This window comes from Haemaphysalis longicornis, unplaced genomic scaffold (genome assembly GCF_048455015.1).
Source record: "Haemaphysalis longicornis isolate Haplotype H1 unplaced genomic scaffold, Haemaphysalis longicornis Haplotype H1 scaffold_10, whole genome shotgun sequence".
Taxonomy (NCBI): domain Eukaryota; kingdom Metazoa; phylum Arthropoda; class Arachnida; order Ixodida; family Ixodidae; genus Haemaphysalis; species Haemaphysalis longicornis.
Genome location: NW_027526204.1, coordinates 53,550,456 through 53,573,238, shown reverse-complemented (window position 1 = coordinate 53,573,238; position 22,783 = coordinate 53,550,456). Strand labels below are relative to the sequence as shown.

The 22,783-nt window shown below is 45.8% G+C and overlaps 1 protein-coding gene across 1 annotated transcript in view; it reads left to right on the top strand.

The window, feature by feature from the left end:
- Positions 1-22,783, top strand: part of LOC144159836 (protein Skeletor, isoforms B/C-like) — a 96,289-nt gene that overhangs the window by 46,781 nt on the left and 26,725 nt on the right. Inside the window, exon 5 of the mRNA XM_077691506.1 lies at positions 7,532-7,634. Within this exon, the coding sequence (XP_077547632.1) occupies positions 7,532-7,634 (103 nt within the window). The remainder of the gene's footprint in view (positions 1-7,531; positions 7,635-22,783) is intronic.

Sequence of the window (22,783 nt, the reverse complement as noted above, 5' to 3'; positions counted from 1 at the left end):
GTTTGAAAGATGGCCTTCTATCAGCTTTTCCACCGTGTTATGGAGCCCCGTGCTAAGCAGCCTCTGTGTGGACGCACTCATGAGAAGACCAATGGCCTGCTCGACCGCCTTTCTAATCATTATATAAAGTATCTCTATGTCTTCCTTGTCGAGAAGAAGACAGGGGGTTGACGTAAGTAACTCTCGAGAGGACAAAAGCTTCAAATAATTGAAACGTACCGGATCCCTTTAGGCCTCGCTTCTTGGTGGCAACTCGCCTGATCAATTGTATGATTTGATTAATGCTGTTTTTGAAGCGCTGCAAGTTGACGTCACTCTTGGTGTTAGCCTGGAGATGTAGGCCCAGGATCTTGATGCTGGGGCTATGAGTGATGGCCTGACAATCAAGGAGTATTTGAATGTATTCCTTGATTTGGCGTGAGGGCGGACGTCAAGGAGCTGTGATTGTTTACGTGAACACTGGAGGCCACAGGCTTTAGCACGTTGGCGTACTAGAAGTGAGATGCCATGCATTGGTGTGAGCTTCCTTTAATTTTTGTAACTCTTTGCACATGAGCAAGGTGCGCACAGGGCCGCTAGACGGGCGTCAGTGGTCGCGGGACGCTTTCACGTGGCATTCAGCGAGAACACAGGGGGTAAACCCGTAGATGTGCTTGGTGAGTACACCACCTGTATTCCCAGTCTTCGCGTGGGCTCGTAGCTTAATCGGTAAGACAACGGACTCTCCCTTTGTTAGTCTATTAGTTCAAGGTTCGATTCACAGCGCTGCTAGTAAATTCTTTTATTTGTCGCTGCAGTTTTCTGGTGACACCAACGGTCGCTAAAGAACCCTTGGGGGTAGAGGTAAGAAGCTTTGCTTTAAAATAGAGCGCGACTATTCTGGCGACCAACTTATCAAAATGCTTCATCTTTTCCTTTTCCTTTTCTTCGCGTATGCGGAAGCATTTCCACCTTGCACTGGGCGTCACCACATTAAACAATCGACGCGCCACCTGGCGGGCATTTTTTGGGGACTGCGGGGCGAGCAGACGTCGCCGCAGTCACACGCTGTTGTTCAGTGCTGTGCGGGGATATCCGACGTCCCAGTGTAATCGAAAATCGGTAAGTGTCATTTATTCGATATGTCGGCAGCGTGAAGTTTAACAGTGCTTCATGGAGAACATTCAAGGCGTGCAAGAGCTGTCGGGTTTGCCCATAAATTCCGTTCTCAACCCGCTAAGGCTACCTGTCAACCTACGCACGCTTTTTTCTTGACGGCATTTGCCTGCGAGGATACCTTTCGCCGCGCCAGCAGGACGATCAACTTTTTTGTCGCCAATTGATATTTATTTTTTCAATTCTGGGCAGGCTTTCGCTTTTGCCTTTATTTGGCGATAGAAAGAATCTAATCGTTCAAGCGTCAAAACGCCTTTGTTGGCTGAGTAAGCGCAGAGTGCTCATACAAAAAACGTGCGAAGCGCACCGCGGCAAAAGGTGTCTGCACGTGCGCAGTATTTTCAGTGCACAAATTTTCTGCGTTCCTTGACTGCGCCGGGAATGAGTCGTCGCGCTGAATCAGAAATACTTCGAACATAGCAAATTTGCGAGAGGTAGTACTAACGCGCCGAATTTGACTCGCAACAGGCGAGCGGCCGCCGCAGCTGCTCCCCGGGAGGCAGTGGCGCCTTGAAGCGAAGCATTCGAAAAGTAAAGGGAGAGGGGTCAGCTGTTCCGATACCAATCGGCATTCCCTGTGTGCACCATTGCTGGCTTCTTTTCTTTGCGGCTGGTATAAATATTTACCTCAAACGTTTTCCGAGTGGCTGATCGCATCGCCAGCGATAAGTTTTATCTTTGGCTGCAATGCTCCTATGCGCATTTGCGCAAGCCTTCCAGTTTGGTAATAATAGGGCGTCGCGAAATATCGATTACGTTCAATCTTCCACACAAAGATATCTGAAACACTGGCTGACCGCATTTCTTTTATTTACTGCTTCTGCCTCTAATTCTTGCAAAGCCTCACGGTACGAACTGCACTATTATGCTTTCAGCTACGTCACTGACGGCCACTGCGCCGCTTGGTTCCCCTCACCACAATTCTGGAGTCGCAAGGCTGCGCCAAGCTGAACTAGATCGGGTAGCTCCACGCGCACCGCATTCGGAGCGCGAATGGCAACAAAGCACTCGGGGGGTGCTGATGATTATCACAACAGCGGACACCCTATCCCTTTACTTCTCGAGTGCTTCGCTGCAAGGCGCCACCCACCGCCTCCCGGGGAGCAGCTGCGGCGGCCGCTCGCCTGTTGCGAGTTAAATTGGGCGCGATAGTACGGTCGTACGCTGATTTTGGAAGCCCTGCCTAATAACCCTCATGCTCAATCTTCATCGCACGTTTCTGTGCTCTGGAAACACTATTTCCTGCTAGCAACACAAGGGGAACGTCTTAGGTACACCAAGATTTCAGGGCCGTTTGGTTGCTCACAAAAACTTTGGCGTTTCAGTGGCGGGTGAGAAACGCGAACGTCGTTTTAGCGACACGACCAGGCGTGCTCCGCCACCGGGAACCCTTTATTTCGCTTTCGGCTCGCCTTTTTCGCATGTATACCGTAGCTGCAGCATAGGTGTCGGCTTGATTATTGTCGGCTTCTGGTCGATAAAATGAATAGAGAATACCTCCAGAGCACAGAAATATGCGATAACGATTGCATATGAGGGTGAATAAGCAGGGCTTCCAAAAGCTGCGTACGACCGCACTTACTCTTGAAAATTTGCTAGGTTCGAAGTCTATCCGATTAAGCGCGACGACTCGTTCGCGGCGCACTGACGGGACAAGGGAAACTGGTGCAGTGAAAAGACTGCGCAAATGCAGACACCTTTTGTCGTGGTGCACTTCACAGGTTTCTTGTATGAGATCATTGCGCTTCCGCTTATTGTTGCTGAAACCAACAAAGGCGTAATGACACCCGGACGAGTGGATTCTTTACACCGTCAAGTAAAGTAAATGAGGGACAGCTGACCAGAATAAAGAAAATAAACGACGAGTGCTGATAAAAAGACGGGCGTTATGGTGGCACGGCGAAACGTGGCCTCGCAGGCATCCCCGTCAGGACAAAGTGTGCGTAGGGTGGCACATAGACTTAGCGGGTTGAGAGTGAATTTTATGGGCAAACCCGACAGATCTCGGACGCTTTGAACGTTTTCCTTAAAGCATTGTTAAACTTCGCGCTGCTGACATACCGAATAAATGACACCGGTTTTCGATGACGCTGGGATGTCGGATATCCATGCACGGCACTGAACAATGGCGTGTAAACGCGGCGCCGTCTGCTCGCCCCGCAGTCCTCAAGGAATTCCCGCAAGGTGGCGCACCGTTCGCCGGAAAGTGTCACACACGTCAAAATTCTGGTCTATAGTGTGATGGGAGCGGGCTTTAGTTTGTACCACCCACAATTCCCCTTCTCTCCCCTCACCCAAAGTTGAGAAAACATTCCGGTCGCTGTGATGTTCCGCCCTGCCCCCTCCAGCACTCTTTGCCCGCACCTCCCCCCCCCCCCCCAAAAAAAAAAAAAGAAGCAGTCGTCCGCCGTACATACTGAATGTTCCTTGGAATGGCGTTTCGCTGGTTCAATTTACACGCGCCTAGCGCACAGAAGGCTCCCTTTATCGACCTACCCGGTGGGGCCCCGAACTTTCCCTTCCCAGTGAAAGCAATGAATTGCTGGCTGCAGTCCCCCTCGTCGTAGCAGGCGAGCGGGCACCACACGTTTTTCTCAAGAAAAGGAGCCCTGCGACGTTTGACCGGCCAACTTCCCCTTCGCTCGCCAGTAACGCATAGGCAAAGCGTAACAAAACACCTGCTAGCCGTCCACAGTCAAGACACTTTTCATTTCGCTCGTGAGTGCGAATGAGTGAGTGTTCTGCTCGCGACTCGCGCACATACGCATCCCTTTCAGGCCGTTCGGCCTCCTCAATGACGCACCGGGCATGGCGCCCACTCTCGCGCATAACGATCACCTCGAGTGGCGAAGCATGGCCTCCGCTAGCGGCTGCCGGCGGCACGCCGACGCGCCGGCGCGAGCCGATGGCGGAGGCCGCGGGCGAAGAATCGCAGGAGCAGTGAAGCGGGAAACACCCTGAGTTTAATTTGACACTTCAAAACTCACAAGTCTTCAAAAATGTTGGTTACAATAGAAAACGTTCAAATCTTACCTTCAACCGCCAACATCCATGTTGTTTTCAGCATACCACTCTCCGGAAATTACTGCATTTGGCCACGTGTTGGTTTGCTGGCTCGCTGCGTCGGATCGAAGGTCGTTCACTCGGAGGAGCCCTGGCAGTAGAGCTGTCCACGGGCCGAAAATGTGGGCCCGAGACCAGCCCGGGCCCGGTGCTTATCGCCGTAGGCCAGGGCCGACCCGACGAAGAAGGCCGACAGGCCGCACCGGCGCGGCCCGAGACTTTAACCTTATGGCCCTGGCCCGGGCCGGCCCGGCTGCGTGTTTCCAGCTCAAATAGCGTAGGGGCCCGCTCCTGATTGCGGCACGTTTGCAAGCGAAAACTACCAAAATGCGGTAAAACGCATCGTAAGGGAAAAAATGGTAACAGGCAAAACCAACATTAAACGGGCAAAACAACCCCTATTAAACATAACAATCATGTACATATCCCTACCGCAGCTGTCCTTCGCTCAGCAACATAGGAAAGAATTGAAACCGACATAAATGTGCCCGAACCGCCCAACCTAAAAAAAGATGAACCAAGAACTCCCCAAACCATGGACAAATTCATGGTAATATTGTAAACTATTCACAAAAAAGTAGCCGAAACAGCAATGGCCCAAACCACTGAAAAGTAAAAAGAATGAGCTGGAGATCACTTAAAGGGAACAAAATTACCTGGCATTTTGTGTAGAATTTTATAATGTGCCATACATGAATTAAAACAAGCAATTAAAATATAATGGCACCTTGGGCATTTGAAACTGATTCTCACGATTGATATCCAGAAATGGAACCTGTATGCCAGGGGACCAGCCGGTTCGTGTTTGTTTAAACAGGGTGTGTACTTGCTTTGTTGCTTCGTCCGTATACGTTTCCTTTTCTGAAGAGTATATAGGGCTGTCGGACTCGGTCCCTTCTTTTTATCCAGACAAAAAGTAGACGCGTGCATTTAGGCACATTTTATCGTTGCCGATTCCCTACGTTCGATACCGACTCATATCGCTTATCTATAAAGTTTCAATCATATTAGGTGTTCCCGTTTAGGCGGCTGTTGGCGCATTTAAACCATTTAAACCTCCTACCACCAGCTACAATCGCCACCATGTTTTCCCGCTGAAACAAAGAGCAAAACTAAACTTGAATTGTGACTTCAGTTTTTGACAGCTTCACTTTTGTTGAGAAAAGGAAACGCAACCCTGAATATGGCACTGCTACAGAAAACAGATGGAGACGCAGGTTTCTCTCGCAGCTTTTGCAGTTCAAAGTGTTCCATCTTGAAAATTAGTTTTCACCCGAACTGATAGGTGGAAACTAGTCCCGCTGAATTGTCATTCGTTGCACTTCCCTAGGCGGTGTGCCGCGGAGCCGCATGTGTGGCTCAGTTCATTCCAAGACATGCAGTTGCAGATCTCTCACACTTACCGGCTTGCCATACGCCCACATGTGCCTTTGGGCCTAACGATAAGTGCAGTGAATTGTAAAAAAAAAAAAACCTGACCCGTGCTTATACCGCGTCAGCAACATGTAGCTTCTGCGATATCATAAAAAACCTAACTATTGCTTTACTGTGCCGGGCCAACCCGGGTCGTCAGGACGGCCCGGCCCGCCCGAAGCAATTACATTTTCGCCCAAGTCCGGGCAGGGCCCGGGTAAAAAGTAAGTCGGGTGGCTTGAGCCAGGCCACGGGCAGAGCCGGGTTTGGGCTTTCGCGTAAGCCCGAGCCCATGCACATCTCTACATTGCTGTGCGTCGCACGTTAATTGGGGTTTGTTCCACAATGTTCACAACGACCGTCGGTTGGCGGGAAGCACCTTGCATCAATTCGTGCAGGCACAAGTTCCAATCGACACAACAATTTCAAAGGCGCTAGAGCTCACACGACACCAACCAACAGCCATTTTGTAATGAAGCGCACAGGATGAAGGGGTGAAGGAGAGAGTGGAGGAGATGAAGGAGGCATGGGAGCTTTCCGTACTGCCATTAGAACAAAGAGAGTAGTTACAGTCAGATCCTGCGTTTTAGGGGGAGGTACAATCGCGGTAAATGCGCCTATTTACGACGGCTTGTCGCCACCGGTGTAAACTGGCAGTTTTTCCGCCATCATGCGAAAAAACCTGCGAGTAGGCCGCCCACCCCGAGGAGTTTAAAAGGCGTACTTCAGCTAAAAAACTCCCATTCAGGGCAATTTGTGTTCTGTGCGGTAACTTCGAGCGCTGGTAACAGTACTCTGCGCAAGGCCATCCATTTTACCATCGGTGCTGTGGTCGTCTCGTTTGGTGTCATTACCACACACACTCCCTATATGTCAGGGAGCAACAACACCCGAGTCTTCCCTGCTCGCGTGCCTTTGTGGTGCTTGTGGAAACGGGAGACTTTTTCGCAGCGAAACTTGAGACGAAGTCTGCTAAACCGGGCGCAGTGATGTTGAGAGGCCATAGCTTAATGAGCGGGGATCAAGTTCCAGCACGGGTGCAGCGTAGTGGGGAAAGAAGGATCGGCTTCAAGTGTAGGCGGGCGGCTTCAAGGATGCAAGGCCAATTGCAAAGTGCGCATACGACAGATGGTTCCGAGGAACGCGAATATATTGACGACTGCGCTTGGCGGTCGATTCACCAATGTTCGGAAAATTGGTAACGTTACACGCTTTCTGGGAGAATCCGCTGTTGGGAGTGCCATTGAAGGGGGGGGCCATTGATGGGAGGTTTTGGGTACCAACCGGCAACCTCCAGCCGGCTGTTCAAAAAACTTGTCGGGCTGGTTGAACTCCGGGATGGTCGTAAACCTAGTAATATAGCATAAGGTACCTAATAGGACATACCATTCAGGAGACACCCTACCCTTACAGGGCACTCATTTCAGAGTTTTCGAAGCAAAGACATCAAGTTACATTTCCGCGAACGGGTGACAAACTGGGGGGACAGATTCAACAGTCGGTTTGGAAATCGTCCGCTTCGAGTGGATTTGGCAGAGGGCAGACGGCGTAGGTGTTTCACCGAATAACCAGTGTGCAGCTGTGATTTTGTGTGGTGATTAGGTTTCTTGAAACCGCAAAAACGTCTGCTCACAGCCCGCGGAAAGCGCGCAACTGGGCGGGAGTTCGGAACACTGGAGAGCTACATGTCCACTGTGCTAATGTCAGTTTGAGTGCCAAGACACTAACTGAAGGGTTCTTTAGTGTCAAAAGTAAGTGAAAAAGAATTGGCAAAGGGGGTAAGAAGTTCCAGAACTTCCGCAATTTTGTTATTGCAGGGTTTGTGTTTGAGCGACTTCAATCCTATTGGTTTGTCTCCAAAAATACGCATTCTAAGAGTGATGCCTTTTTTTCCTTACAGTGACGACAAACTCAAGAAATACGACAAGGATCATATCATCCTTACATTGCCGGGAGAAATAACGCTGTACAGCAGCCTCGCCATCTACTGCCCAAGGCACAACGTGAGTCGGGGTTCGTGATGTAGGGGTCGCAGTTTGATTCCAATATCAATGCTAGCGAGCCTACCTCAAGGGTACGAATGGCAACACGACATTACTTGGAATAAAAAAAAATAAAACAGCTGAGACCCACCATTAAACACGTGGCTTGCACTGACGTCACTGTAGCAGCCATGATGGAGCAGCGGTTGCAGGACGAATGGCTGTGAACTCATTCTCCCTTCTTACCTCGAGCAGAACTGAGAAAGCTTCGAGCACGGCTGGAGCAATACTCTATAAAATGCAGTGGTGACGTTACACGCAAGCTATGCATAAATTTCTCGGAATATTTCCATGCCAGCATAACGAACATTTGTGTTTTGGGCACAGTGCCGAACCGGAATTTTGTACGTTCGGGTTCGCGTTCAAGCCTTTTGGGTTCCGTTCTTGGTCCGGTTACAAAGCACCATTCCGTGTTGGTTCAAACCTGTTCAAACGCGCTCAAAGGGGTTCGAGAGAAAAAAAAGTGTTTAGTTTGTTTTACTTGTTTTGTCCTTAGTTTTCATTTCTTCATTTCTCTGCCCTCTGCCCTCGCGCTCCACCCCCATCGCCGGCAAGTGACGCGCAGCTCCCCGTCATCAAATAAGGAATCGTTGGCCAGCCTTTTCAGCGTGCAGGCAATTTATTTGTACAGCACAGAGCCCGCCCGTCTCCAATATTTTTAGTGCCATCAAATGTCGCCACACACACACGCATGCATGTACGCAACCACACGCACACACGACACGTACACGCACATAATTACACACGAACACTTACTGGAAGACACACACTCACAGCCCCACACACATGCACACGTACGCTCATGCGCCCAAACACTCACGGGCGTTGGAGCACGCACGTGTATTTTCGCTCAATGAGGCAACTGATACTTCCAAATTGAAAATAGAATTCGCTGGCCTCTTCCACTTTTCTTTTCCCTCTAATTTCAATGGCGTTTTATCTTTAACGAGGGGGCCTCAGCAGTGCAATAGGTAGAAAACTGACCGCCGTCGGCGTGAACCATGCACAACCTGCCAAGCGTGGCAGGTGCCGTATACACGTATTTCATTCTCCCTACCTTCCACCTCCTAAGAAATGGCCTAAATCGAAAGAACAGCTATAATTATGCCGCTACAAAGGAAAAAGATGAGATATAGAAACTTACGGATGACACTCTAGCGACACCTAACAGCGACTGTTTTCTAATAAAGAAAGATTAGTGAGTTCCCAATCAGTGGTCGTTGTCGCTATTACTGCAATGCTTTCGGCTGGTAGCAGAAATTTGGAGAAGGTATTTAAAAATGCTAGCGGATTCATGCGCTTCTAACCAGTTGATCGCGATATTTTTTATTCAGCTTAGTTGCTTCCTTCAGTGTTACCTCATGCAAATAATCTTCAGGAATTGGTCGTATTGTCATGTAATAGGTATAATTTTTATGCCGCTTGACTGCATGGTGAGTTTTGTGGTGCCACATATGGCAATATGGGAAAAAGTTGCGGGAGACTTGGAAGATTTTATTAATGTAAGTTTTCTTTTTTTCGCCAATGATGTGAATACATTCGATTATAGCGATGGAGTGCCTTTGCTTCGCTAAATACCTGCGACCAATTATCACAATTTACGCTTTATACCTCGTAAAGGGATTACTTTTTTCAAATCTTCATGTTTGTGAAAATCATGGACATTTACAGTTCCACAGTGTCCGAATTTTGTATTCGTATTGTAAACGTTTTTTGCGGTATTTTTTGTTGATTCCTTGCTTTTGGAGAAAGGTATAAGATGCACCCAATCTTGTGAACATTTTTGTGACTTTTTTATCAAGTGTTTTCTATTGGTTTTTAAGATTCTGTCTGATAAATTATTTGCAACTACATTGCTTTAACGATTTATTTATTTATATATTTCGGTGCCTTCAATGCCCATGGGGCATTACAGAAGGAAGTGGGGTTTGTACAAATAGTGGGAAAAATAACTACATAAAAGGGAAGTTTACAGCGAAGAAATTGCGAAGCCATAAATACAAAAACAAGAACAACTCACTGAAGATGCATGTAAATATATGCATATAATACAGGGCACATAGAAAGAATAAGGTAAAGTAAGCGCCAGAGTGCCATAAGCTAGGTGAACACACAATTTACACTAGTGCAAAATGGCAAAACAATTTTTCAATGCCAAAAAAAGGTGAGCTATACAAATACACAAGGGAATAAACACATGATGGGACACTACTATAGTACCATTAAATGTCGGTCAATTGCTGAGCGAAATGCGCGCGCATCGGTGATTGTAGCTATCGCACTTGGCAGTCGGTTCCAATCGTCTGATGTTTTAAGGTACGAAGGAATGGAAACGCAGATTAGTACGACAATGAGGAATGTTCACTTTGAAAGGGTGATCTATACGCGACGATGTGTATGCTGGACTGGAAAGAAGTTCATTTTTTAGCTGCGGATTGAAGTGGTGGATTTTATGAAACTGGTTAAGCCGTGACAGCTTTCTACTAAGGGAAAGAGGAGGCCGGTTTACCATTCGCTTCATTGAAGATATACTGACCTTGCGAGCATAATTAGATCGGATAAAGAGTGCGCTACGCTTTTGTACGGATTCTAGGGTGTTAATATGGTAGTGATGGGCAGGGTCCCACACTGAACAGGCATACTTGAGTTTAGGGCGGATTAGTGTCTGGTAAAGAACTAGTTTTAAGTTAGATGGAGCGATAAAAAAATTACGTCGCATATATCCCAGTGTTCGGTTAGCATTGCTTACAATATAATTAACATGTGTTTCCCAGCATAAGTTGTTAGATATGTACTCCTAGATATATAGATATGTTAGATATGTACTCCTAGATACTAGATACTCCTAGAGACTCCTAGATACTAGATACTCCTAGATATGTACTCCTAGATACTTACAAGCAGTAACTATTTCAAGTTGTTGTCCCTGAATCGTGTATCGCGTCGGTAATGTTTCAGCAAGACTAGTTCGTCGCTAAAGTCTCATCATTTTAAATTTGTTAGTATTTAAGCGCACTTGCCAGTTGTCACACCAATTACCTACTGCATCAAGGTTATATTGATTACAGGTGTTACTTTCGCGAAATCATTCGTGTTTTTTTGCAGGGTTTTACACCATTGGCCGATTTTAATTCGTAATTTGAGCGCTGTTGGCAAACTTTTTTGCCTATTTTCTGTTTGGTGAAAAACCTCCAAGATTTATATATTTTAATTTTTTAGACCGGTTTTGTGAAAATTTTATATTTTGTATTTTTCTGGTTTCTTGGTTTTCGAAATTCTGTGCACCCAATTTATCTCCATTTACACTATTACACGATTACAGGAGTTACTTTTGCCGAATTGGCATCTTAGTAGAAATGCAGGGCGTTACACATTCCTGGCTGTGAGGGTACGCAGCAAGAATGCTACGCAACGAGACTTGTTTTGAAAACCCCTAGATAAATAGAAAACTAGAATTAGGAAGCTATGGTCCAGTTTTAGTCGGAAATGTCAACCCTATGCTCGATTGATTGATTGATTGATTGATTGATTGATTGATTGATTGATTGATTGATTGCTATTGGTTTCCCCTTTGAAGCGGGGTGATGACATGTCCTTTTACCAAAAAGGACTAATATAACCATGTTTTACACTCTTGGTTTAATACTATCGCTCCTTAGGGCAGGCACTAAAGCTTATTACGCCCGAAATACTTTCTTTTCCCTATTACAGGTGGTAACTGTCCTAGGCAATATTCGATTCTCTGCTTTTCGTCCACCCGCATTCTAATCTTCTTTTCGTCCCCTCGACATCCTTGAAGTTACTTCCTCTCTGATACCCTTAAATCCTAGGGCTTCTGGAAGCCAAATATTGCCTTCATGTAGATTTGGATTGACACCCTCACAATCTAACACTATGTGCCGCATAGTTTCTGTTTCTGTTCTGCAGACCACACATACCCCATCATTTTGTGAATACTTCCCCACAAAACTCTTAGTTCGCCGGACCTGCTCTAGCCTCAAAAATAAAGCACTGCCCTGTAAATTATCGTAGAAATTTTACTTTCTGATGTTTATTTTCTCAGCGCTGTACATCTATAACGACGTTTTAGCTTTCATTTTTTCCCTCCATTTATTCGTTTCAAACTGCCTTGCCTCTTTTTTGGTTATCATGGCTGTTTTGGATTCTCCACTGTTCTTTCCGTATTTCATCATTACCCTTTTAGTCTTCCTTAACCCCTGCGTGTCCACGCTTTTCAAGCATAGGTACCTAAAAACCTTAGCTGCCCACCTTCGTTGATCTGTTGCCCTCAACCTCATCTCAAAGCATATTTTACTCTGTTCTTCTCTAACTTCAAACGACGCCCAGCCGATATCTCTCGGAACTGCTTCGTTAGTTGTTTTTCCATGCGCGCCTAAGGCCAAACGTCCTACCGTTCTCTGGTTTACTTCAAGGCCTGATAGAACGTCTGATTTTAAGCAGAGTACAGCATTCGCAAACGTGAGACCCGGAACCATTACTCCTTTCCACATTCCTCTGTTATACGCCCACAGAGCTCTATGCTTCATTATAGCTGCGTTTCGCTTTCCCTTAACGTTAAGTTGCTGCTCGTGAGTACTTAAGTAGTTATCCGCTTGGTTTATCCACACTCCCAAATATTTATATTCCTTCACTCCAGGTAATTCGCCTTGCTGGATAGACGCTACGTCGGTGGTAGCGTCATTGAAAACCATTATTCCTGATTTTTCTGCACTGAAATTTAACCCGAGGTCAGTGGCTTCCTGGTCGCTAATATTTATTAGGTGCGTCATATCGGTTTGGTTATCAGCTAAAAGAACAATGTCGTCTGCGTATAACATTCCCGGAATATGCGGTTGTACCACTTCGCCTTGCAGCATATGGGTTAGGCTAAACCCTACTTGACTTTCTTCCAGTTTCTTTTCTAACCCTGCCATGTAAAGCATGAACAGTATTGGGCTCAAAGGGCATCCCTGTTTCAGTCCCCTATTGATGTTGACCTGCTGGGCGCATTTGTGTCCTTCACAAGTAAGGTGCACTCTATTGTCTTTATAGATTGATATAAGAAACTTTACTAACTCGTCATCTAACCCCTGGAGTTTCAGCGTTCTCCACAGCCATTCTCTGTTTACGTTGTCATATGCCCTTTTCATGTCCAAGAACGTAATCCATAGTGGTCTATTCTGTGCTTTCGCAATTTCAATGCATTGCGTTATCACGAACAGATTGTCATCCAGTCGCCTGTCTTGTTTAAATACATTCTTGAGTTCCCCAAGTATTTCATTTTCTTCCATCCAGGCTTGAATTTCTGATTTTATCGCCTGCATTACGAATCTATACACCACTGACGTTACTGTGAGTGCTCTGTATGAATCAATACTGGCTTTGTCTTGTCTGCCTTTATATATTAAATTCATCCTACTTTCTAACCAGTCCTCTGATAATTGTTTGGTTTCTATCACCTTATCTATTGCCCTTATAAACGATTCCTTACTTTTAGGTCCAAGTAGGTTTATCAGTTGCATTGGTATTCCGTACGGGCCCACTGCTGTCTTGGGGGGAAACCCTTTGCTCTGCTTTTTTCCAATCAAGGTTGCTCAAATTTATTTCCCTTTCCGTAGTCTTTTGTGACGCTGATGTTATCGGTGCCGGTTTCCCTACCAATATTGTTCTAAACTTCTCACTAATTACTCGATGAATATGCGCCATCGCGTGCTCTCCTTCTAAATGTTCCCCCTCCTCATCAATGAGGAATTTTTGATGGTTATCGTTTTTTGAGCTGAGTGATTTTACATGGTTCCAAAACTTTTTGGATGCGCTTTTGTTCTTCTTCCGTATTTCTGCTAATCCATTGTTCGCTTTTCTGATTGATCTTTGCCTGCACTTTTTTCTGCACTTCTAGTTTCTTCCCACGGTAGATATCCTACTTCTCCTTCACTACCTCCGTTTCCATACCAGTTCTTTTTGCTTCTCTATATTCTCTCGACGCCTTTCTTCGCTGGTCAATAGCCTCTTTTATTTCGTTATTCCACCAGCTTCTCGGCTTTCTCTTCCCTTTCCATCGGTTTCGTTCCTTTGCTTCATTCATCTTACCGTTTATGAACGCAACATTTCGTCGTAAAGCCAATTTTTGCCTGGGTATTATTTGATTTCATCTTCCAATCTATCAGCGATGACCTTTAACTGCTGATTATTCAAATTATTTCCTCCTATTGTACCTATTTCTGCATTTGTCCGCATTGCGCCTCCAAAGTGCAAGCTAAACCGCTTGTGGTCGCTTCCTAAGCAGTCTTTTCCATTTTCATCTATCCTCATTTCCCGCAGACTTCCGCATACTGTCTCGGATACTAAACTGTAGTATATGATGGACTGTCTGTTACCGCTTTCCCACGTTATTTGTCTGTCACACTTGCTTTCCGTGTTTACTATTACAAGCCGGTTTTCCTGACGTAGATCTATCACTAGAGAACCGTTGTGGTCTGTGTATCAATCCGAACCTTCTATGTCGGCATTCATTTCTCCAACTATTAATATTTCGCCCGAATCTTTGAACTCGTTTATGTCTTTTCTCAAACAGTTTACCATTTCCTCATTTTCCTCCCTAGCACTACTTCCGGTCCACAGATACACCACTCCTAACCATGTATTTTTCCCCTCTATGGTGCCTCTAACCCATAGATGCTCTTTACAGCTTTCATGCACTCTCTTCCAGTCGGTCCCTTGTTTAATGAGCATGTCAACAACTCCCCCTTTCTTCATTCCTGTGGTCCTGTTGCAACCATCTCAGACATAATTGTCTATGATAGGTGGGGCTTCTAGGTCCCGGAGGTGAGTCTCGGCTAAAGCGTACACGTCTATTCCTTCCCGTTCAAGTTGCTTTTGAATTTCCACCCACTTATCTGGCTTTCTGCCTCCCTGCATATTTATGTAGCTAATGAAATATTTATTGCATTTGTTTTTCCCTTTCCGCTTACGGGGTCTGTTTTGGTCTTTTACAGAATTGTTCGCCCCATTGTGTCCACTTAAATGGCTTATGTCAACGCTCTCAGTTACGTCCGTAGGTTCTCCGTTTAGCTCTAGGCCTGGCTGCCTCCCAGCGATGAGTGTGCATGTGTCTCTTGCTTCCCCTTTGTCTCCTAGATTGCCTTCCTTAGCGGCGCGGGGCCCCCTAAAAAAGCTACCGCTCTCCCACCTAAGCGCCACCCCACCTTGTTTCCTAGCCTGCGCTTCCAACAACATAAGAACGTCTTCGTGCGCTGAAGGACATTTTGCAGCGTTTGCGTTGTCGTCACCCAAGAACTTTCAGACTTTTTTTGTGTGCAATTACACTTTCTGATTGGTTGCAAGGAAGAGCGCCGGAAAATTTGCTGATGCCAAGGACCCCGAAAATATCTGTAATGGCTTCATTGACTCGATATTCTCCGCTTTACTGTAACCATTTCCCTATTTGCTTTATTAACCGTTCTCAGAACCATTTTGAAACGGTTCCTTCAGTTCCTTCCCGTTCGGGTTCACTTCCAAAATGGCGCAAAAGTGCGGGTTTGGTTCGGTTACAGTTCAAGGGAAAAGTTTGGGTTTGGTTCAGGGTTTTGATTCAGTTCCGGTTCTTGTTGGACTCCCTAGTTTTGAGGGTTTCGTGTTCAGCGGAAAAGTCGGCAACACTGCGATGATTGAATCAGTACAGTATGTTCAACGATGCCACAGTATTGTAGAAAGTACACTTCACGACAGCGCGAGTGAACGACAAATCTGTGTGCCAAGTGCCCCAATTTGAAAACAGAATTGTTTGTAACCAAGCTTCCAGTTTTATGTTAGCGTTATCCCATTTTGGGTTAATCGCTCAGCCGGTAGCACTAATCTTGATCCACATCATCCTCAGGCATAGTGCACAGAGAGCGCAGATGTATTTAAAAATCTTGAAATGCCGACATAACCAGTTCAGTTTCTAGAGTCTGTGGAAGTATGAAAACGTCTGATTGTGAATATGTAGAGACATTCTCGCCCTTGAGTGTATTTGACCACTTCTGCGCCCATATCATCGCGCCGGTGTTCATATAGGGATATAACCTCTAAAGACAGCATGTAAAATTTTTGAACCGGCTCATAAAAATACCGCAATAGACGCGTTCCAGTAAAAAAAATACGGAAGATGAGTTTAAGCTGTTCAATAATGTATTTTTTTTTGCAACGACGCCAACAGAACTTGTACCCACAAAAACATCAAAAGTGATGGGGGACAACAAACGTCCAGTGGGGAAGTGTTATTTTGGGCAATTTAAATAGGACAAAGGAGCCAACCACTGTCTCCGTGCTCGCACAAAAGAGGATGAAGGTTCCTGGCACCGAATTTCTAGGTTGCTGCCGCAAAAGCTATGATTACAAATAGAAAAGCCCGTTTCTAATGACAAAGATGGATAAAACGCGAAAGCTGGTTCGAAAGTGTTGCAATGGCGCCGTTAGATAAAAGTCGTCTTCATAACACTAGCGACGCGGGTTAGATTCAGATTACGAGAAGCATTTTTTTCTCGAGGCTCTTGAAGTGCCTTCACCTACAATAACCGTTTTGTAGAAGCCACAGTGTAAAGTACGCTTTCGCGGAATACTTTTTCTGTGACTTGCCACGCCATAAGTGATAAGCCATCCTTTCCCCCTAAAGCGAAAGGATGGCTTAATATAGGTCGGTCCGGAGGGCACGTAGGTGGCCACGCAGCCATAAGGCGCTTTAATTGAGCAAACCGCGTTGGTGGCTCCCAAATATTCTAATGTGAAAGTGGTTTTGTTTTGGATACAGAAAGATTTCAGTGACGTCATATCCGTCACGGACGTGACGCCAGTACAATGGAGCAAGCAGCCTTCAAAGGGTGCACCCCTGCACTCGGGTGTTTTTGCGGAGATGCAACCTTTAGCACTACAGAGTACGCTTTACTTAGGGTTGCCCGTTTTCGGGTTTTATATTTTAACACGAAAGAGTTTTATGCCAGTATACACCAAGATTTCACTGAGGTAATATCCATCGCGAAAATTACGCCAGTATACCTGTGCAGAAGCGTCCCGACAGCAGGACGTCGCTCGCCAAACACAACCACAGGACAGCCGCCGACCCGCAAATCTTGCTCAACTGCAGATTTCGGTCCACGTTTCAGTTTCGTGTATCCACGAATGAGAGCACACTGATGGAAACATGCGTTTTATAACTCATTGCGCATTGTTCGCCGCAGTACTCCTAGAGCAGAAGAAAACACAAATGTCGAAGAACCTGTCAATAATCAACGCGCATGGTGGCAAGTCTGCGAATACATTTTCTCTGCGGTTGCTTTATTTGAATTTATATCGGAACCCTGTTGTTTTGGGGCAAGTCGTTTTAGGTTGACAGCATTGTCGATAAAACAACCGTCTTAGCTGGGGCGGACAAGCGACTCCTTAAATCCATCAAACGGTTTGCCAGTAATAGCTTACAACAGCAGAAGCAAATGGATGGTGTGCGTGAAACACAAGGTAAAGGAGCACGGGTACGCGCTTGTAACAAAAAATATATAAAAAATTATTCCCAGGGCATAGCTCGTGAACGTATTTTCGTTGGCGCAACAAATGATCATATTCCGCAGTTTACGCACAAATTTTTTGTTGTTTCAGTTCCCGATTTTCGAGGTGTTTCCCGAAGTGTTCGCGAGTCAGTAAGCTCTGAATGGTACGCTGTGGTATTTTTTGTATTACAGTCTATGGTCCATACAACGGTTTCGGCGGAGACTGTATGATTGGACGAAACAGGCTAGAGCTTCATTGATTGATCTTGTGTTTTACGGGAACTATCCCAGATAACGTATAGAAACTTTTGGCCTCTAACATGTCTTCAAGCTGATGAGAGGCTTTATCGCGGCGGTAGCTTCAATGATAAGTTCTTACAACATTTTAGCATATATACAAAAATCCATCATAAGCCCTTCCACCGGACTTATAGGTTTTATCGATCTCACGGTAAAACAGACCGCCTGATGGTCATCCTGTAGAAACAAACGGGAGCCTTAAATGCTTTGTTCTGCAAGTTACTCACAAGCACGCGGAAGGAAAGCATATAAACACTCTTTTTTTCTGTGGCGATCTTTAGGGTACGCCTTTACTTGTACAGCACACGGGCCAACAACGTAGACAAGCAGTGTCAACGTGAAATTCAGCAATTCCTTTCCCAGTGCTGTTTTATTGGTGTTGCACTGTTTCGCAAGCAAATCATTCTCCACACAACTGCGTCAACCTCTTCCAGTAGTGCATTTGCATTCAATGGCTCAAATGTTTCATTTACTTGGTGGATGTGTGAACCTTCTACAGCAAGATAACCTAGTGAGCAGGAGCGTAAGGCTTACAAGAGCCGCTGCTTCTTTGCGCCGTTGCTTCTCTCGCAGGTGGGTTTTAATAGAGGGCGACATGTGCGCCTTACTACAGGCAAGCCGCGCTATAACATTGCTACGGAGCAAAAACCTTGCTTCTGCGTAATGGAGCTCGGTATTCTCTGCTACTTTTCCAGCAATCCACACTTCCCCAGTTAAAAAAAAATATTATGCTATCCTATAAAAGGATGCATTATGCTCAAGGGCCGCTCGTTCCCAAAAACATGGCAAAAACTCTCCAAAGGAAATTGTTGTTTAAAATTTTTTTTGGCTGCACATTAATGCGTGCAGCTGAATACCATATTTTTTTATTTATTTTCTTTATTTTCAATACTGCCAGTCTCGGGCGAGACCATAGCAGGTGGGCATTCATACAATTTCAGCAGGAACAACAGCGATGGGCCTAACATTGGCCAACAAGCAAAAACAACAATAAACTGTACAATAAAAGGGTACCACACACTTTCACTTCACGTGCAGAACCGCTGAGTTGTGCAGCATCGTCAATGTTGAGGTTACCCTCAGGGAGCCCTTGCAGGGTGTCACATAAGGGGAAGGTCAAAACAACGGTATAGACACAACTATGGTGTAGAGACAAGAATACAGAGAACAATTCGGACGTACAGACATGTAAACAATGTAAAGACATAGACATACAAAGTCTTTGCGCACTGTAGACCACCGAAGTTTAGTTACGAAAAGCATCAAATTCCCTCCACCCCGACATCCAGTTCAAGCTTCAAAGCGAACGCGACAGCTCCCTTCCCCCCCCTGCCCACCCCCCTCCTTCTTATTTTATGTCCAAGTGACGAGTAGACCGAAAGGCCTCAGGTGTGTCCTCCCTATTCCCAGAGCGGCGACTGTTTGTTTCCTGTATTATGCCCGCAAAGAGAGCAGAATCGGGTAATTTCGGACCCAACAACAAGAAAGAAGAAAAAGAGAACCACTCTAAAGGTTTATCTTTTCCGTGTCCGCCGCCTTAAGCAAGAGAGGGCGGCTAACTGCGAGTGGGCATCGACCGTCGGAGCCCTGGAACGCCATATGTATTGCATGTTTCAACAGATTACCTATGGCGGTTTTGACGTTAACACCAAAGGTATCAAGGAACTTCCAATTAGTCGACCTATATAGAGCTAAGCAGCACTTTCTTATAAACAAAAAACAGTACGCACTGCATGATCATTTATGGTTTGGAATAGGGCTATGTGGAGAGTCGGTTACCTCGCGGACCTTCAGAAGGGCCCTTCAGCACGGCTTCAAGCTCTCGCCGCCTTAGCATGGCCGTTATCTTCGACAAAGTGTACTGTGTTTTCAACAGTGAGGCTGTTGGGTATTGCCCCGCGTTCTCTCATGTGCAGGCTGCTCCGCACCCAAAAAAAATGGTTCCTGTACAGAAAATAGTCATACAAAATAGAAAAGGGCCAAGGGCCGTCACATTTTTGTTAAGTGGCCTGTATGGCACTTAAAAATGTCTCTCCAAGTAATGTATTTGTGATGAGAACGGAAGAGGAATTTACCGAGGTTGTTGTGAGCTTGGTCTTTGTAAGGTGGTTTTCCCACAATTCATGTAGCCTATTCAAGCATGTCAATCTATCGAGGGGCTACGAGAACAGAAAACGGCTCTGGCTGTTGTGTTATTGAAAGTACCTGGAAAAACTTTATGGCAATAGACCGATAAGAGCTTCACCATTAGCTATTTCTCACGATTATCTCTGAGTGAAGCTGTAAACATTACAGAAATGCTGCCTGCTGTCCACACATGGCAATCTACGGTCGGTGTATGGTTGCAGAAAGCGGCTGTAACTGTTGATATTGCGGAACAGTACATTGGGTTTGTTTTTTTTGCTATGACCGCCCGGCGGCGCCTGTTTGTGTTATCTGTCGGCCAAGCGAAGCGCGTGTTCTATTCTTTATTGGTATGACGCACGTGTGATCTCTTTCTCTTTAGATAGGGAGTGCCTTTCCAACTAACGTGAACATATTAGAATATTGTTCCTTGATCTACAATGTTCTGGGTCTTAATTGACTGTTCGAGAAACACTCGCGTTCAACTAACGTGAACAGATTAGAATAACGTTCCTTGATCTACAATGTTCTGGATGGAGATCGACGGTTCGAGAAACACACGTGCCGAAAGAAAAAAACGTGCAGGGCAGACGCCGCGGCATTGGACTCACCGACGCTCGCCTGCACTCGTCACTTTGTTGACTGCTGCTTCGCGGATTGACTATTTTCTGATTTGTTAGGGGAGCACAAGTTCGCCCGAATAAACTTGTTTTCCTTGAAGAAAACTGTGTAGTGTTTTGTTTGGTGACCATATACCGGAACTATCAGGGAATGAATAATACGGTAATTAGCGGCTGGTACGATTATAACCATACGCACAAGACAGAAGGCAAATGTGAACGAATTTTTTTAAACTGCTCCGCTGTTTCACCATATTTCATAATGGGGGAAAATGGACGTAATTTATGCAACTCTCGCCCCTGTGGCCTCAACTACACTAGCATAATAGCGGATTATGGTAGCTTCCTCAAGTGTTCATTTGCGTTGCTCACGTTCGCTCAGGGTGCACAGTATCTTGAAAAACTCCCTTGCCGGAATGAAACCCATTCACAGTCTTCACGACGCAACGCGTCCTAATAGCACAATTTATCTGGCTTCCTTTTTTGCAACGCGCAACGCAATTGCACGGATGGAGAGACGGTCGATTCATTCGACCTGCACATTACGAAAGTGCCGAAGGCGAAGACAGCGTGCTCGGCTTCAAGTTTGACGTCATTTGTGAATCTAAGAACACCAAAGCACCCATTTCGCCGCTTCTCTAAATAAATACTTACGAAGTAAGATATCAAGGAGACGTCGTTGCAGTGCTTCGCCCAAATATTGACGCACAACCGATAAACGCATTGATGATTACTGAGGAAAGGGTCACTAGCTTTGCACTGGAGATGATCGTAGGTTTATAACAACTACTCCCAGAGTATGATGACAGGAGCAGCCATCCTAGCAGATCCTGTGGTGAAGTACAAATTTTTCCTCGGGGCGCTTAGGTCTGGTGGCCTTATTTGAAGACCAAAGCATCATCAGGTTCCACGGCAGTACTTCTGAAAGAATTATTAACTGCTATTTTGTGCGACCATCTCTCCATTCGTTTTTGTTTTATTCATTTTTTGAAGTGGAAGAGTTCAACAGGAAGGGTGGCACCACATCAGACGTAACCAAGAGTCAAGTTGCTATGTGGTCTCTTTGCACCTGTTATGCTCACGTGCCGTCACGCTGAGCAGTAAAGCCATTCGGCGTCAGGGCGGCCCGCAGTAGGCTTACTCTTTTTCCACTGTTGGTATCATGGGGTGGTGGCGAGGTGGTAGCGAGGTGGTATCGCGCGCGACAGTGCACCGTAGACCCGTATAGTAGACTTGTGTACTAGAAAGGTAGTAGACACAAGAGACTCGTATATACAGTACAATAGTATAAAGTCGTAAAAAAACGCAAGCGTGCTTTCGTTTGCTTCTATCAGCCGCCATGTTTGATACCGGTAACTACAAACAACACACACGCCTGTTTTTCACAATATGAGGCCCGAAAATACAGTGCCTTAATAAGAAAGGCATGCAACCACGCAGTGTGATGCATGAAGTCGCACGGCAGGTGATTGTGTGTGGAAACATGTTGAGTTTTGAGAATCGCCACTGTTCCAAGCGGAAGACCGGAATAGTTTAAAACTACCTGCAGCTTCCTGTCTCCTCTACACTCTTGCACGCCTTTCTTCGTCCTTATCCAGGCATTCCCCTAAAGCCTCAAACAACCTGTACTCGTTTTCCGCCCTTTCCAACACTCGAAATTCCTATTATTCCTATTTACTTTTTTAGGCTTCTCACGCAGATGCTTGTGAGATGAAGCTAGAAAGGTGCAGAATCTTAGTGTGGTGAAGTGCACCAAATGAGCATTGTACTATTAAACATGAGTACATGGACACATTCGGTGACACCGTCACCTATGCCTCTTCGCGTGTCGTCCGCATGTGAACAATGGAAGCGCGGTGGCGCGCGGAAATCCGACAGGGTCCTCACCCTTTTCCGCCATGGTGTGCTGTATTTTGGGCCACACACAAGATTACCAAAGAAATGGACAACAAAAGCAGGAAATCTGGCTTTCTGGGAAATACTTCATCAACGGTGCCAGTTCGGATAGGCATCACCATCATTCGTTTTTGTTACAGAGGAGTGCTAGAAAGAAGCTGTTGTAGAGAGGATATCTGGTGACTGAGTAACCCTTAGGCCTGACGTCCTATTTAGACGTCGTGCATTAACAGTTGTCCATGCTTGCCCTACCGGCGTTATTATTTTGTTGTAGGATCAGTGCATACCAAGAATAAAAACCAGAAACCGTTTTTCTCTAGTTAAAACTTTCATTTGCCTTATGGGCGAGGCAAACGCCACGACTGGAAATCAATCATTCGTTCCACCAGAAGCTGAAGTTCTTGTTTGTAAGCTTATAGGACCCTAAGCTTAACAAAACACAGAGAAAAAAGGTTTTTTTTTCTCGTAATACACATCTACGGCTGTAAACAAATAAACCTTCTTTGGGTTCTCAAGGCTCTAGTCTTTCATTTGCATAACCCTTTGTCACCCCACCCTGGGCTTGACGATACTATTCACCTCTAGCTCTACTTTGAAGCTGTCACTGTTGCGAGCACCTATCGGTTATTTCGCTTAAGTAGAGATATCA